Below are 17,364 nucleotides of genomic sequence, written 5' to 3'. Positions count from 1 at the left end.
TCTGAGAAAGATGAGAAGTTGCATAAATGTAACAAAATGGAATTCAATTACTTTCAAATATATAAAGAATGTATTTAAATGGATATAGTGCAAAAAAAAAAAAAAAAAAACCCCCACCACATCTGCAAGACTAGCATCTGAGGCTAAGAGTGCTATATATATACTCTACACATGGATATATATTTATTTGTTCTATAAATTATCTTAAAAAGCTACTAGGTTTTCCTTGTAATTGTGTTCAGGTAGAGCACAATAAAAGTGATCATCAGCTCACACGCTTCAGTACTTCAAATTATCTTATTACATCTTAGTAGAGGGTGACATTTCGAGCACACTCACTCTTCAGATAATGAAACACAAGGCGGTCTCTATCTTAAATCACCTGTGATTGGCGACATAACCACACCCCATAATACCCAATCAGAACCACATGTTACTTAGGTCAAACAATTTATAAATAAATTCAGAATCCACTTCAAGATTTTGACTTTGACATTCAGGGCTCTGCATGGACAAGCACCAACCTATATCAGAGATATTTTACATTCTTACATCCCCAGCAGGTCCCTGAGGTCATGTGACCAGGGCTTGCTGGTCGTCCAACATATGAGACTGAAAACAAAAGGCAATAGAGCGTTTGTAACTGTGGCCCCCAGACTCTGGAACTCCCTTCCTTTGAGCCTGAGATCTGTGGACTCAGTGGTTTCACTTAAAAAAAAAAAAAAAACAGCTAAAAACTCATCTTTTAAAACTTGCTTTTGGTTGATTTCTGTTTTTATGTTTTATCTTGAAAGGTGCTATACAAATAAAATTTTACTTACGTACATATATAATACATATTTTAAAGTAATATATTTTGGCTCTGCAATAACTTTGAAAGGTTAGTGCCTAGAAAGACAAAAATAGAAACTCATAAAAAAAAAATCTAAATACCAAGTAACAAACACAAAAAAAAAAAAAAAACACCCATAATGTCTAAAGCAGAGGTTCCCAAAGTGTGGGGCCCGCGGTATGAAAAACAAAACAAAAAGCAAAAACAAAGAACGAACCCTTGGACACTGCTAGCATCATTCTCCGTTTTCGGTGATTCGAAACGCCGTTTACGTGTGGACGAAAGGTCCAAACGCATAGAAACAGCTGCGTTTTCAAAAATACCCGTGTAGGTGTGGACGCAGCGTAAAAGAGTTAGTAGTGTATTTTATTGCTGCCTGTAATTTATTGCAGTTTACTTGTATTTGCTTAATTGTTTACTAAATGTTTGAGGTTTGAAATAAACTGCAATGGAGTTTGAAAACAAAATGTGTGTGTGTGTGTGTGTGTGTGTGTGTGTGTGTGTGTGTGTGTGTGTGTGTGTGTGTGTGTGTGTGTGGGTGGGTGGGTGGGTGGGTGGGGGGGGGGGGGGGGGGGGGGGTAACAGTTTTCTTGTAAAACAAAGGGGGGCCCAGCAAAAAAGTTTGGAACCACTGCTTTAATGGAAAAAGTTTTTTTCTTGTTGTTTTTTTCTGATCTCGTTCGAAGAGGATCAAATATTCATTAATTTATTGATGTGTAAACAAACCGTCCCCACCTGACAGTGTTTTTGTAATTGTTCTGAGCCCAACAGCAACAAAATTCAAATGTGCTGCCTGAGAGCCTGACGATCACAGCCGTTTCGAATCTGCTTTCAGCCTTGTCCCCGGCGTACAGAGATTTTCAATTTTTCTCTGAATCTTTAAAAATATTATGAAGCACAGAGGCTGAAATCCCCCAATCTTTGTAGGGTCGATACTAATATAAAAAACAAGTTTTACATCATCAGGAAGGCAAAATTTGTTTCAAACACTCTGTTCCTTTTTTTCTTTGCTCTACATAATTTAAAGAAAGTGTATATCGCCAATATTGCCAATTCAACAGCATAACCCCTAATTTGGAGCAGAGGACATCCACCCAACTGCTGTTCAAATCTTTTGTTTGTGAGGAACAGCTAATGAGAAGAAAGTTGGCATAACAAAAATGTGTTTATGAAGATAGAACAGCTGTTTAAAACAGCTTTTGAACGGTCAGTCATGCAAAGCTACTTTAATGTGGTTCAAGAGTAATAAAAAATATGCATACATAAATGAGCTTTATAGGTCAACGTGTTGCTTGGACTTTTGCAGAATGGCGAATCCCTCCCCACATTTATTGCTGAAAGACTCATCCTTGCTGTAAAGCTTTTCTTTTATACCAGTCATGCACTGACCTTTTGCCATTTAACCTAATTAGCTGTGAGAAGTTCTTTCAGGTGTTTTCTTCTTTGTTGTTGTTGCTTTTAATACAACTTTTCCAGTGTTTCATATGCCGCCCCTCCCAAATCACTTTGAAATGTGTTGCTAGAAGTTCATAAATTAGCATATTTCATAAAAACAAAACAAAAAAAACAAAAAAAACCCTTCTCCTATTCAACATGTGTTATGCTTTCATTGTCTTTACGGTATTTTGAATCAATTGCAGGTTTTAAATGATTATTGCATTCTCTTCTAGATTGTTGCAAAATTGAGGTTGCTATAAGCGGTATAATCTACCTGTTTTCATGAGGGGGTGTATTCTAGCCCCCGAATCCTTCCATTTTAATCAAATCCATTGAATCAAAAACAAAGAAAAAAAACCCCATGTGTAAGCATATAATCACTTCCACTCAGTCCGCTGAGCTGCTTTTGTTAGAGTGAATTTTTCCAGCATCTTTTTGTGTAGGATAATTTCTTTTTACATCCCAAAGATATACATCATCTTACTGAGCCCCAACAGTCTCAATATAACACTTACAGATATCAAGTTATTTAAAATGTCACTGTAATCTCATTTATCTCCTTTCTATGATCCAAGTAAACTTAGATAATAACCGTCTTCAGTTAATGGTGACTAAAATGCTGATAATCAGCTGAAAAACATAGTCACAGTCACTAGGCTCTCAAATAAAAGTTTAAATTTGTCTTTGGAAGGTCACACTCACCCCTTCCTGTCTGGAGAAGAGGCTGAGACAAATGTTGAGATTGGAAGTGGTTTCGCTGGATAATTCACATATTTCTTGCATCTTTTGCAGTATTGTTGATGGAAATTCTGAGGGGATAAAACACATAAAGTAATGAATGCAATGGAAAAGTCACAACTTTGAGCTATTACAGTTTGTTTGTTTTTTTAAAACGCTCTTAGAACATGTATAAAGAGCAAGCACACTGCAGAAACCTCTAATGACAGTGCCAGATGGCTGCGTCTTAATTAACAGTCTTTCAGACATTACTGTGCATTTAAATCTGTTTGAAGACTCTTGTAATTTTAAATCAAAAGGTTTTCATTTCACCTCCTGTGTAAGTGTGTTTCTCCTCGTCTACGTACTGTATATTACATAACAAAGAAAAGTGAAATAAAAGGCTTTACTTTCTGACAGCTCTTCATTCTTCAGCATGGACAGGAGCACTGCGACCTCCTTCTCCAGATTTTTCTGGCTGACATCTGCAACCTGGTGATTTAGAGAGATGGGAGAAGACTGCAGATCAACAAAAAGTAGCACGGGGTGGGTGGACTAGTTCACAGAAAACACTATGGGTCGTTAAGCCAACATGCTAATTAGGCTCGCTTTCTGTTTGCAGCCACCTGTAGTGAACTTGTTAGCTCTCCAAGTGACATCACTTCTTCGTATTCCTCCTCTTCGCTCCCTTGCTCTTGGGAGCAGTAGTATGTGCTGTAAGCTGCGTGCTCCTCCAATGTATCAACCCATGCCTTAAAGAAAGACAAACAAAGGACAGAAAAACCAAAAAGCTTACTTAGTTATTTGACTGATCTTGACCTTTATGTGTTTTTGAAATACTATAGGAAACATGTTTATTATTATTTCTTTTTAGAGGAGCATCAGGAGAGAAGATGAAAATAAGCTAGCCAGGCTCTCTCTGTAAAGGTCATAAAATATATAATCTGCCTCTAAAATTTACTAGCTGACAAATTTTACTGTGATTTGTATATTAAAAACAAACAAACTTGTACTTATTTCCAGCTAACGACTGTTTTCCCAAATTGCCAAAATTTTCTTTTAGAACACAGCTTGCATTTCAAATTTTAGTAGTATATTTTACATAATGGCCGGGACTTTTAATTACATTCTTTATCAGCTACTTACGCTGATACATAATTCATAGCAATGCAAGAGACAAAGTAGACAACGATTTCTCATCTAGAGCGACAACGTCTTAGCATCTGAACAGCTCGCATAACAACTACAAAAGTCAAGTAATAATCCTGTGAATAACTCAATGTAATGATGCAAATTCTCACACCTGGGTTGTTATAATGACTAAACAAACAAAGAGTTAATTAATGAGCTTGGGGTGCATTTGAGATTTTACACTTTTGCATAAAGCCTGAGAAAAGCTAAAAATTACATTTTACTTCAAGATTTCAAAACATATGATTAGAGAACTGTTAATAAATTTCTGTTTGTTTAAATGCACTTAAAGAACACTGGGGTAACCCAGTAAAGAGAAGAACTTTATTCATCTACCAATGGATTCCACACATGTGGAACATTTACAGTGTAAGGAAAGGTAGTAAGTTAGGTTATTAGTTAAGATTGCAACTTAGCTTTTTCCCCATTTCAGAGCTATTGCAAAAACTTTGCAGAAAACGAAGGTCAGGAGATAACAGGAATTTTTAAAAAGTGTTTGAAATGACAACCCGAGGAGAAACCAAACTTACTTTTCTTGTTCCCTCTGGGTCATTTTTAGGTGATACTTTAAAGTGGTGCACACTGTCATCAAAGCACTTGAGAGTGAAAAAGCAGTTATCTTTGGCTCTTATCTGGAAATGAGAAACATCAGAAGCTTTCATTTGTGGAAAAGCAGAAGCTACACAAAGACAAATTCAGCACAGGGGTCAAAAAAAAGGGAACGCAATGTTGAATGTTGGCTTACCAAACAGTGAGCGTTTGTGAGGGACTTACAGCCTTGCCTTCTTTCACCGGCAGCTGCTTCTGACCTTCATAGAAGAAAGAAAAACAGATTGAGGCCTTTTCCATTTCACTTGGAATCTCAACAGTTGATAGATGATAGAAGGAAAGGTATACGGGAAATAATTCTCCTCTTCTTTACTCATTTGTCTCTCATCTATAGCAGCGGTCCACAATCTTTTTTGCACCACCAACCGGTTTATGATCTGACAATATTTTCACGGACTGGCCTTGTCGCGGATAAATACAACAAAAAAGAAGATTTATTCATAACACACGGGAAAAGACCGAGGGAAACCGAGTTAATGATAAAACAGACAAAAAAAAATAATGTTAAAAACCATTAAAACCCCTAAAAACAATGAATTTCACACCCGAGCCTAAACTCTCGCAGCCCGGTACCAAACGACTCATGGGCCGGTCCGTGGCCCGGGGGTTGGGGACCGCTGATCTATAGCACCTTTCTAATCAAAACTGTGCAGCACTTCCATTTATCTCTAGCTAAGACCTTTTCACACGTCTGATTCAAGGAGCACAGACAAAATGAGGGATGCACCTACTGTTTTGAGTACCAGGATATAACACCATCTTGAAGGACGACCCAGTAAGAGCGCCATCCAAAAAATCTGGAGCTCTGCAGGAAGCCACACAAGTGAAGAATCAGCAGTCTAATTTTTCAATTAAATATTTTTTAGCCTTTTCTGATTTCACTAGTGGCTGAAAGAGACTATTTATTACAATAGATTTCAGCAAAGTGGACCTGTTATATTCATCTCCAGCTTGATATTTTCATTGCTGCAAACCACTAAATCACACGATTCACATTTAAATCATCCTTATTTATCTTATCTTGGCTCCTCAGTTCATCCACTAAGTGAAACAGATTTCTTTGCCGTCCCAATGTTAACAACAAGTCTGAACAGCAGTGTGTGTGTGGGCATCCTACAATCACACATTTGCACCTGTAAAGCCACAAAACAGCATTTTGTTGGAGCTCTTTTAGCGTTGCAGCGATGCAACATAACAATCTGGGGATCTTGGATTGGTGATGGAAGTGTCGGACCGGTGCCTAATGTCTTCACCAGCACATCCCAAAGGTTCCATATTAAGCTCAGGATTCCGTGTCGATCAATCGATGCGTGAAAATGATTGATTTCACTGTAAGGCACTCAAACTAATCCATGATCATGATCATTCAATATTTTGTTTTGACTGCATTTCTTCTTCTGGGTTTTAATAATGTGATACGCAGTTCTTTGTAGTTTTAAAACGTTTTCTTTGTGTGATGCAATAATGTAACCTTTGTTCACATGAACGCAGGATATGGTTGTTTAAGAAATGAGATGCTATTCTCTGAATCAGATTGGGTTAAATAACATTTTACCAGGTGAAACATATTAATCACAACAGTAATTGTGCAGTGGAAGTTTCTTAGCTGTTTGCATAGGCAGTTTTTATTTATTTATTTAGTCTGGGTATTGTATATTGAATATAACTTAAAAGCAAAATGAGCAATAAATAAGTTCAATGTAAGTTTAATAAACTTAAACACAGGATTCTTCCAGATAATTTAAAAAACCTGTAAGGTTGAGTTTTAAATATTTCAGTTTCAGTTTCACAGAATTTATGTTTTGACTTTGTTTCTCAGAAACAGAAGCCAGTCAGAGGTGTGGAATGCAAACTGTGTTTTTCTCCAGTACAATAATGTTTGGCTCACACTGATCACTGATGATTTGATGCTTGTGTCTGTTTTGCTTAACTCAAAAGCAGGCATCACTGCCACCCCAGAGGCGTAAGACTCTTTAGCAATTCTCTTATTGATTCTTTATCGGTTTTTCAGTGTGGAAAACGCTCTACACATTTTCTGTGTTATCATCTCTGTGTCTGCCGGACTTGCATAATTGTCAGGTGCACAAAATTACACTGCCATGAGCCTGACGTCAATGTTTCACAATGCACAACTGCCAGGAAACATTCCAGCAATGATAAAAGGGAGTGATAAGAATGCAGGAAAATTCTGCAAAATTCAGCCTGTTCTTGATTTCCTTCCCTACCACTATGACATAACTAAAAAATGATTAACACTTAGATTATTCTTTAGTTGTCAGCTGACAATCGCAATCTCTGTAAAGCCTGCTGTATCTGCTACTGTGATCTTTGTCTGCGTTCACAGTCACGACATTTGATGAAGCAGCGAGCTGACGGTGTAGTTACACACCGCACCTCTGGAGTTCTGGATTTTTAAATGCTCATTTCAATTTAATGACAAAAAAAAAAAACAGATTTCTGGACTACATGTCAAAGTTATTTTTATAATAAAAGCATATAAACACTGAGTATGATCGGTACTGTAAAAGCAATCAGGAGTGAGTTTTGGCTCTCAAACTGTGGGGCAGGCCCCCCCTGGTGGGGCTTAGAGCCAGTGCAGACAGGGAGATGGTCAACCGGAGGTAAAATACAGACTGAAATGAAGTTGAACTAATGTAATTTATTTGGGGAAGATTAACAAACAACAGTTTGCTGATGCTATCTTGTTGACCTTTATTTCTCCAGTTTTCAACTTGGATGCTTTGTTATTGTTAACTGACAAAAATTTGTTTGGTAGGAGGTGAGAACGTTTTTTTTCTTAACTCATTCACTGCCATTGACGTCTATAGACGTCAATTGAAAAACTTACGTTGACTGCCATTGACGTCTATAGACGTCAATTACGTTTTTCAATGGGAGGGGCCAGAATACAACCTCGGGCAGCTTGTCAGTGAATTTTATTTTTTCATATATTTGTAAATAAATTGTTTTGATAAAACATAACCTTTCGCAGTGTTATTTCTGTTTTATAGAAGTGAAAAACTATTTTATATGTTAGAGGTGTCACAAAGCAAGAAATATTAGTGTCAAAGGTACTTTTCTGCTTGAAATGTATTTTTCACAAAAAGCTCATTTTCTCCCTTTTTTTGGTCAAAACAGGCATTTTTGGTGGAACCCACCTCTCTTCTACAGCTGATTACTAAAGAATGGAAAATGGTAGAAACAAGCTTTTTTTTTTGGATGAAAGAAGAGGGTCTGTTCTTCATTTTGGTAGGTTCAGCGTTTATATGATCATAACACACAGTTTTCTGCGGCTCTTCAAAAATGAGTAGAAATGCTCAAAAACCCTGGCAGTGGGGAGTTACCTGATTTGAAAATGGCTGGCAGTGAATGTGTTAAGAGAAACGTGCCAACAAAGTTTAAGAACCACTGAACTACATGCTGTGAGGAGTATTTTAGCAAGGAAGAGATATATATGCCTTACTCCTTTTCTTTAATTGTGCGTTTTCGTTCGCTGATTGGATTTTCAGAGCTACCAAAAAAGCCAGTTCCCATATTTTACCTTCCAGAGAGGTCCTTCATACTTCTTGACATGTCGGGTCATATCCTGCCAGGCAGACAAAGAGCAAAGATGAATCAGTTTAAAAAAATAAAACATAAAAAAACAGAAGAGAACAAATAGTTAATTAGGACAGCAACTATCAGCTGGATACTCACTCGATGAATGTTGCCCTCAAGAATCTGCTTCATTGCTGTATCACTGGCCAGATCAAATACTGTTTGGCCTACAAGTTATGGACATACAAGACAAGAGGAGCTTTAACACAACAGAGCACATTTTTACAGAGGGAGAAAAATACTGCAGGATTCAAGAATGTTTAAATGCTGGTGACAGCAATTATAAATATCAAGGACTCATTTACATCCGAGCAGCTTGTGCTTCTCATGCAATCACAGTTTCTAAATTTTTTGCCTCGATAATCATGTTCGAGTCACAGGAAGAACTGCTGCAATTGCCAAAACTGATTAGAATTTTAAACTTTGAACATTTTTGGAGAAACCGCCTAGGCGGTTGCTATTTTTGTTTGGGTGAAAGAATTCAGACAGACCTTGTGAAACATGCTGAAACGCATTCTCAATAGTTTCCATTTCCTATCCTGTCTTTGGCTGCCAGACCTGAGGATTTCCTTTTTTACTGCACATGTACATAGATCATTTTTGGGTGGACTTTTTATACCTGTGTATTCATACGTATTTGTCACCGTGTTATTTCCAGCAGCAAAACGATTTCAGATTGATTCAAAATAATACAGGGAGTGCAGAATTATTAGGCAAATGAGCATTTTGTCCACATCATCCTCTTCATGCATGTTGTCTTACTCCAAGCTGTATAGGCTCGAAAGCCTACTACCAATTAAGCATATTAGGTGATGTGCATCTCTGTAATGAGAAGGGGTGTGGTCTAATGACGTCAACACCCTATATCAGGTGTGCATAATTATTAGGCAACGTCCTTTCCTTTGGCAAAATGGGTCAAAAGAAGGACTTGACAGGCTCAGAAAAGTCAAAAATAGTGAGATATCTTGCAGAGGGATGCAGCAGTCTCAAAATTGCAAAGCTTCTGAAGCGTGATCATCGAACAATCAAGCGTTTCATTCAAAATAGTCAACAGGGTCGCAAGAAGCGTGTGGAAAAACCAAGGCGCAAAATAACTGCCCATGAACTGAGAAAAGTCAAGCGTGCAGCTGCCAAGATGCCACTTGCCACCAGTTTGGCCATATTTCAGAGCTGCAACATCACTGGAGTGCCCAAAAGCACAAGGTGTGCAATACTCAGAGACATGGCCAAGGTAAGAAAGGCTGAAAGACGACCACCACTGAACAAGGCACACAAGCTGAAACGTCAAGACTGGGCCAAGAAATATCTCAAGACTGATTTTTCTAAGGTTTTATGGACTGATGAAATGAGAGTGAGTCTTGATGGGCCCGTGGCTGGATTGGTAAAGGGCAGAGAGCTCCAGTCCGACTCAGACGCCAGCAAGGTGGAGGTGGAGTACTGGTTTGGGCTGGTATCATCAAAGATGAGCTTGTGGGGCCTTTTCGGGTTGAGGATGGAGTCAAGCTCAACTCCCAGTCCTACTGCCAGTTTCTGGAAGACACCTTCTTCAAGCAGTGGTACAGGAAGAAGTCTGCATCCTTCAAGAAAAACATGATTTTCATGCAGGACAATGCTCCATCACACGCGTCCAAGTACTCCACAGCGTGGGTGGCAAGAAAGGGTATAAAAGAAGAAAACTAATGACATGGCCACCTTGTTCACCTGATCTGAACCCCATTGACAACCTGTGGTCCATCATCAAATGTGAGATTTACAAGGAGGGAAAACGGTACACCTCTCTGAACAGTGTCTGGGAGGCTGTGGTTGCTGCTGCACGCAATGTTGATGGTGAACAGATCAAAACACTGACAGAATCCATGGATGGCAGGCTTTTGAGTGTCCTTGCAAAGAAAGGTGGCTATATTGGTCGCTGATTTGTTTTTTGTTGTGTTTTTGAATGTCAGAAATGTATATTTGTGAATGTGGAGATGTTATATTGGTGTCACTGGTAAAAATAAATAATTGAAATGGGTATATATTTGTTTTTTGTTAAGTTGCCTAATAATTATGCACAGTAATAGTCACCTGCACACACAGATATCCCCCTAAAATAGCTAAAACTAAAAACAAACTAAAAACTACTTCCAAAAACATTCAGCTTTGATATTAATGAGTTTTTTGGGTTCGTTGAGAACATGGTTGTTCTTCAATAATAAAATTATTCCTCAAAAATATAACTTGCCTAATAATTCTGCACTCCCTGTAGTAATAAAAATTATGCCTCTGACTGGTTTCTGCTCATAAACAAAACAAAAAAATAAACAAAAACCAAAGCTTAGAAACTGTTGAAATAATTAAGGCAACAAATGAACCTTTGGGCAAACGGCATTATCCAGCTGAGTCCTTTGTTAGATTTTAGAACATTTAAAGTAAACCTGCAAATTTTCTTATTTTCTGTTACATACATGTTGTTACAAAGATGAAAGGTCATATTAAACAAAGCAAATGTTTCATACAATGAGATCATTGCATGTACATGCAATCCCTGTTAAACACTCACATTTTTTTCTACATTTGGCTCTATATGATGTCAGAGAGAGAGAATATTTCTAACATGGTCATCTCAGACACACAGCTCTAGCTGTGAGCACAGGAGCCCCGCCCCCACATTCTGTCAGGCCTTCTGTTTTTGAGGGACAGCCAATCAGAAGAAAGCGGGTTTAAAAGAAAGGCGCAGGAAGCTCAAAAGCATTGTATCTGACATTAAGTGAACAGATGGGCTGCAGAGAAACCAAGAAAAGCCAAATAAAGATTATTCTAAACTTTGAACCATGTAATAGTCTACTGGAGACCAATAGAGTCCAAGAACCATAAAATGGAGCTGGAAATTAGCATGACAAGTTCCTTTTAATTTCTTAAGTTTGGCTGTGCAGACAGTCCTGGCAAGACAATAAGTTCATTGTTGCTTCTGGTATTTGTGACAAAAAGGAAAATTATTGAATATCTCCCAGTTATTCATGGTTGCCAGCTGTGGCTGATGAATCATACCATTCTTGTTTTGGAAGTTGGGGTTGGCTCCACCCTTGAGCAGCTTCAGGGCACACTGCCTCTGGCCTCGATAGGCTGCACAGTGCAACGGAGTGTTACCTAGCAGATCTGTGCAGTTGATGTCTGGAGGCTTCTTCCTGCAGAGCTACAGAAAACACACAGGACAGAAACAGGTGTGCTGTGTGAACCCAAGTGCCCTGATGCTCCTTATTATTCTGTTAAGAACTGAAGCATGACTCCTTAGATTTCTGATGCAGCCACAGAGAGCTGGAATAGTTAAGACTGCAATGGCTCTCTAAAACTGAACTGCCACTGTTCCCTTTATTTTTCTGAACACTGCAATTGAAAATATTGATTTGTGTCTAGTGGTTTCTCACTTCAGGCTTTTGTGAAGTATTGGATTTCAAAGGGCGTAGCTGATGGCACCGTGTTCACATGGTCTTGTGAACACGGTGTGATACTTTAGGGTGTAACTGTCAGTTAAGGCACAAAAAGTCTCTGTAATCACGCTAATCTGCTTACAGTGTGAGTGCCAACAGGCTGTTTAACAAGTACTCTTACTTGCTAAAATGTAACATTTTAGCTTTATTGTACTAACCTTCACTTATTACGCCACCATTTACTTCAGTGAAGCATACCATTATAAAATACAAGTATATTTAGGCAAATGCACTTAAAGTATTACATCTAATACAGAAAAACACCTCTGTGTTTGTGTTCTGCTCAAGATTGATTTGATTTGATATACCTTTATTAGTCCCACAATGGGAAATTTCATAATTTCATAAGGCTGCCGACCTATTGCACGCAATGGCGGCGCCATCATTAGATGAATGAATTTCTGCGATCATCCATCAGGTCATGACTGGGATTTCTCCTATTTCTTACTTTCATATGTTCAAATACTGGTAATCTGCTGTATTTGTTTTTTAAGCTTGCAACATTTGTTTTTACCCGTTTTCTCATTTATTTTAAAGACACACTTTACACATTATGAAGATCATGGGTTTTTGTGACAGGCAGGTAGTAACAAAGTGCCTAAAGACACTGTTTAAATGTTGTCAAGTTGTCTGTTGTTGGGTTGTTATTTTGTAACTATCTGATACACTGATACAACACAGTTAGACGTCTTTTTGTGCTTGAATGATTTATAGGTGTGTTCAGTTGCTTACAGGAAAAATAAAAAATTCCTCAGAAAACTGTCACGTACGAGGACTGGAAGTGACGAAGCAGCTAATGTCCAAGAAATCTGAAAGATCTTGAAAAAAAACTGGAGAAGTATTGCTAAAAAAAATCTGCCTGCCTGGAAACAACGTATAAAGAAATAACGTGTCTAAATAACAAAATATAATGTCTTGTTATAGTCTAAAACATGTTGATGTTTTGGTTTCGCTAAATTGTTAGAAATGCCATCACACTGATTCCAAGCCCCAGTGTGATAAACTCGTATTACTGATATGTAGATTGAAAGTAACAAATGTTGCTTTTTAAATTCAAAGATTATTATAAAGAGAGAACTGCAGAAAATGTCCACTGAATGCTGAAGTCATCAATTTTCAGACATTTGCAATGATTACATAATTATGATAGTTGTCAAGTCATTTAATGGCAGTTGTCCTCATATATCATGTTACTGCATATTTTAATTTGTAACAGTTTATGAGTTTTGCTTTCACAATATGATAAAATAAAAGTAAAATGTACACCGTTTAAGGAGTGTCACAATGTTACAGAGGATTTATGAATCATATTCTAGGCATTACTGAACAGGAATTTATCCTCATCTGTCCAAAAGCTTTAGTGAAACTGAGGTCTGTGGTGGGTCTACAGACCTCAGACCAGGGCTAACAAGCTAGAACTGATTTTAAACACATTCCTTTACCAAACTTCCATGATACCCAAAGATCTTTGCCCGGATTAGCTAAAGACATTCCAAACTATTTCAGGACAGAATGTAAAACTCAGACTTCTATTTTTAAGAGTTATTTAATGATAAAGAGCCTGGCGCAGAATCACATAGTGGGGAGGACACAATCTGCAGACTATAGGGCGCCCCCTATAGCTGCAGAATCTGCAGCTATAGGGGGAGCCCTATAAGACTCAGACTTCTACATTGTTAGGCTTCAGTTATCTGGTACTTACCAACTGAGTTAGCGTTGAAAGGTCTCCTTCCCGTGCAGCATCCAAAAGTTTCTCCTCCAGCTTTCTCTCCTCTGTTCTCTCAGCCGCTGTTTTCAGTGACAAGGCAGGATTTAAAAGAAGAAAATGTAGGTACTATATAAGCATTTTGCATGAAAAAAATTAATTAACACATTTCCATCTCTTTGCTGACAGAATATCTGGCTCACCTTCCAGCATGCTTCTGATCTCTGCATTTTGTGTCACGTCTTTGGGAATCTGTGCTGTCCCATTGATGACAGTAGCACACGCACCATAGTGCAGCAGCAGCATGACAACCTCCTGATCAATATGTGATTGATTGATGAATAAAATATTTGCATAAATACTACTGTTAATGATATGCAAAGCATGAAAGGACTCAAAATCTGAAATGAAAATTGCTGACACATTAACATACCTTTCTTCCTGTGAAAGCAGCTTTGTGCAGCGGCGTATCTCCAATATTATTGGGCAAGTTAACATCTGCCCCTGCCTGGAGGGGAGGGTGTGATGACACATGTGTTACCTCTGCAGTTACTCAAAATCTCCATGCTTTGAAGAAAAGAAACATTACCTTGAGCAACTCCTCAACTACATCTTTGTGTCCAAAATAGCAGGCCAAGTGAAGCGGTGTCCATCCCAGGTTAGATTTACTTTTTCCTGAAAAAAAAAAACAGGACATAATGAAATAAACCAGCCCACAGCAGGCACATATATTTTCTCGATATACACAAATCACAGACCTTTGCAATTGATATTGAGCTGTATCTCTTCCCTTATCTTGGACAGGAGGAGCCTTTGAACCCCAGGCAGATCTCCATTCCGGGCATATCGTAGGAACTGCTCCTCTGGCTCCAGCTCCTCCATAGACCCCTGCATAGAAAACCCCCCAAAAAAAGAAAAAGAAAAGGAATGAAGAAATTAAGGCTTTTTAATTTTTTTTGTGAATAAAATTGTGCTTCAAGGAAAACCTATCCACCTAAAAGACACCCAGGAACTAAAGAGAATTGCTAATCATAGCATATACTTTGAAATCATTGCATTGAAACTGGAATAAATTATTATTTGGACCATTCCTGCCTATAATTTCTAATGCTAAAAAAATGGGTAGTGTCTAAATTCAATAAAAAGACCTGATGACATACGTGCGACATTCAATTAAATTAATTTCACCCGATTCATAATAGAAGTCATCTTGAGGCAAGTTACAGTCCATACAATATCATGTGATTGGGACAACAGTAAACTGAGCTACAAGTGTAAAGTCAGCGGTTGGCTCATATTGCTTAATAAGTCATCATTTCTCCTGCTTTAGGACATGTGAAGAAAAAGTCACAGGAGTTTGTTATGTCACACAATAAGGGAGAAGAAGGAAATCCAAATTATTGCAAAAGGCAGCAGTCACCAGACCAGCCTTACAAGAAGGAAACACATCTTGCCTTTCTCTGAAAAAAAGTCCACATGACATGACATTCTAGTGTATCTGCAATTAAATCCCAGTATGGAAAGAAAAACAGATAGACAAAAAGCTTAGTTAAGCAATGTTTTTAAATGTCATGTGGCTGTGAGCAAGGATTCGTGAATCACATTGACAGGACAAGACAAATCAGACTGTGCAATTATGACGTTGGCAGGGCACCGGGGTGGTTTGGAGAAGCAATGAAACAGGTTTACCTGGGATTGAAAAGCATGTGACAGTAACAGTTAAGTGACCTGACTCAAACTGCACACTGCAATTTCAGGAAAAGCATGTTTTAAAAAAACAAAACAATCATTTGCCAATCCTGATCAGAAAACCTGCAAAGCCTGGTTTGATGTCTCTTAATAAAAAAAACAAACAGAAACATTTTAAGTCAATCAGCTTTTTAAAATTTCTTTCACTAATGCTCAATCCACTCTCTCATTTGAGGTTTATTTTTGCTGCGGTAACACCCAGGGCTGATTATAATCTTTTAATAAGATAAACATATCATAAAATATTTTTTAAAGGCTTATGTTTCAGTGTGCAAAGAAAGCATGTTTACTTGTGTATAATGAGGTTTAATATGGATTTAATTTTACATTTCCATTTAGTGTTACTTTACACTTCCACGCAAAAGTACTACATTTACCAGCCAATTTACTTTTTACAGTTATTCGAAAGATTTTACATTAAAGAAATAAATGCAACATTTTTTTTCCAAAGTTGTCCTCTTCTTACAACCCCTTAAAAAGCATTGTCCCTATGGCTGTCTAGGAGTTGTTTGCGATTCCAAATAAACCTTTTTGATGAACAAAATCCAATCCCATCCACTATTTACCCAAAATATTAATTATTGGAACAGTAATAATAATAATAATAATAATAATAATTTGGAGAAAAGTCGGCAAATGATCACACATTTGCGGAGGACTCTCCCCCCCCCCATTCATTATCTCATGACCCCTTCCATTTATCTTACAACTCCTCAGACGAGGCCCTCGGTGTGGATAAAATACCTGAGTGTACAAAAATTTGTTAAGACCGTCTCCATGTCGAGCAGCTACACTGTGAAACCACTGATAAAGATAACATATTAGTCGCAATGACCAATTTTCTACAGTTAGACTGAATTTACCTGAACCTTTATTTCCTTACTTGATGTAGTATTTTACCCTCAAACCTCACTTCTTGCTCAACTTAAATCGTCTCAGTTGCAAGCTAAATTCCTCATGTGTCATTAGAATAAACACAGCAGCGACTGAATAAATACCGAGCGCGCGCACAGAAACACACACACACACACACACACACACACACACACACACACACACACACACACACACACACACACACACTTACTACTTAAACTAATGCAGTCCCGTGAAGGTAAAATCCAGTGTTTTCAGGCAGAGCTGCTCACACAGGCCCTCTGTGAAGCTGCATGTGATATTTTAAGCCCTTCCTGCTGTCTCACTGCAGCGCAAACACAGCGGAACACATCACGCTGTCGCTCTTCACTTCATACGTTTCCCATTTATCGTCCAGCTGACCGACAGCCGAAAACTATCACTGCCCCTGTCTCTTCCCCCAGCACATGACACAACCTCCGTGCACTGTTTACACTTAGATCAGCTGATTATCGTGCAGCGGAACTCGCCCTGGCCCAATCCCACTCCTTTCAAAATAAAAGACTGTTATTGCAAATAAAGAGCATGAATAACAAATAAATAAATAAAATTGATGAACTGCTGTCTTAAATTAAAATAAAACTGAGACGCTCTCGGTTTTTTATGTTCTTTCTTCTTACGATTTTATTGTTGTCCTGGTTTCCAATGCAAAACCCGGAAGTTAAAATACGCATAGACGAGTCAAACTGCTTTGACCAGGAAGTAGTTTCTCAGAGCTGGGCGTCAACACATGACTCATGTACGTGTGTCTTATGAGTTTTGTGGTTTACTGAATAATCAACACATTTAATATAGGTGACACTTAGTCATGAGAAGAATAAATGGCGGATATCATAACTCCGGGGGATGATGAGGATCTTCAGACTCAAGTAAGCACAAAGTACTTCCTTTTTTAATCCTCAGAAAAAGTTAGGCAATCCTGTCAGTTTGTGCGAAATGTCTTGTTTGTTGTAATATTTTCAACTGGCCTGGTGAGAGCACGTAAGCCAAATGCGGTAGATGTAGAGCTGACAGGTTGAACAAGCCCTGCTGCGTTATTTAAGATAAAAATGAATATACATGAGCAGCACATAAAAAACTTGAATAAACATACATACACAGACACACACATATACTGAAGGTTGTTCCCAAGGTGTCTGGATTCA

The 17,364-nt window shown here is 38.1% G+C and overlaps 2 protein-coding genes across 2 annotated transcripts in view; one reads left to right on the top strand and one right to left on the bottom strand.

Moving 5' to 3' along the window:
- Window positions 1–14,449, bottom strand: part of osbpl1a (oxysterol binding protein-like 1A) — a gene marked incomplete at its 5' end in the record, with an annotated part of 31,761 nt that extends 17,312 nt beyond the window's left edge. The window contains 14 exons of the mRNA XM_080877578.1: window positions 2,972–3,078; window positions 3,397–3,478; window positions 3,613–3,738; window positions 4,708–4,809; window positions 4,923–4,986; window positions 5,518–5,591; window positions 8,328–8,372; window positions 8,483–8,550; window positions 11,411–11,555; window positions 13,553–13,638; window positions 13,759–13,870; window positions 13,989–14,063; window positions 14,145–14,230; window positions 14,314–14,449. Of these exons, the coding sequence (XP_080733704.1) occupies window positions 2,972–3,078; window positions 3,397–3,478; window positions 3,613–3,738; window positions 4,708–4,809; window positions 4,923–4,986; window positions 5,518–5,591; window positions 8,328–8,372; window positions 8,483–8,550; window positions 11,411–11,555; window positions 13,553–13,638; window positions 13,759–13,870; window positions 13,989–14,063; window positions 14,145–14,230; window positions 14,314–14,449 (1,308 nt within the window). The remainder of the gene's footprint in view (window positions 1–2,971; window positions 3,079–3,396; window positions 3,479–3,612; window positions 3,739–4,707; window positions 4,810–4,922; window positions 4,987–5,517; window positions 5,592–8,327; window positions 8,373–8,482; window positions 8,551–11,410; window positions 11,556–13,552; window positions 13,639–13,758; window positions 13,871–13,988; window positions 14,064–14,144; window positions 14,231–14,313) is intronic.
- Window positions 14,450–16,934: 2,485 nt separating this feature from the next.
- impact (impact RWD domain protein) overlaps window positions 16,935–17,364 on the top strand; it is a 28,159-nt gene continuing 27,729 nt past the window's right edge. Inside the window, exon 1 of the mRNA XM_080878977.1 lies at window positions 16,935–17,088. Within this exon, the coding sequence (XP_080735103.1) occupies window positions 17,041–17,088 (48 nt within the window). The 5' untranslated portion in view covers window positions 16,935–17,040. The remainder of the gene's footprint in view (window positions 17,089–17,364) is intronic.

This window comes from Rhamphochromis sp. 'chilingali' (genome assembly GCF_963969265.1).
Source record: "Rhamphochromis sp. 'chilingali' genome assembly, chromosome: 3".
NCBI classification, from domain to species: domain Eukaryota; kingdom Metazoa; phylum Chordata; class Actinopteri; order Cichliformes; family Cichlidae; genus Rhamphochromis; species Rhamphochromis sp. 'chilingali'.
Note: the sequence above shows the minus strand (reverse complement) of the source record. Positions and strands in the feature narration are given on the sequence as shown.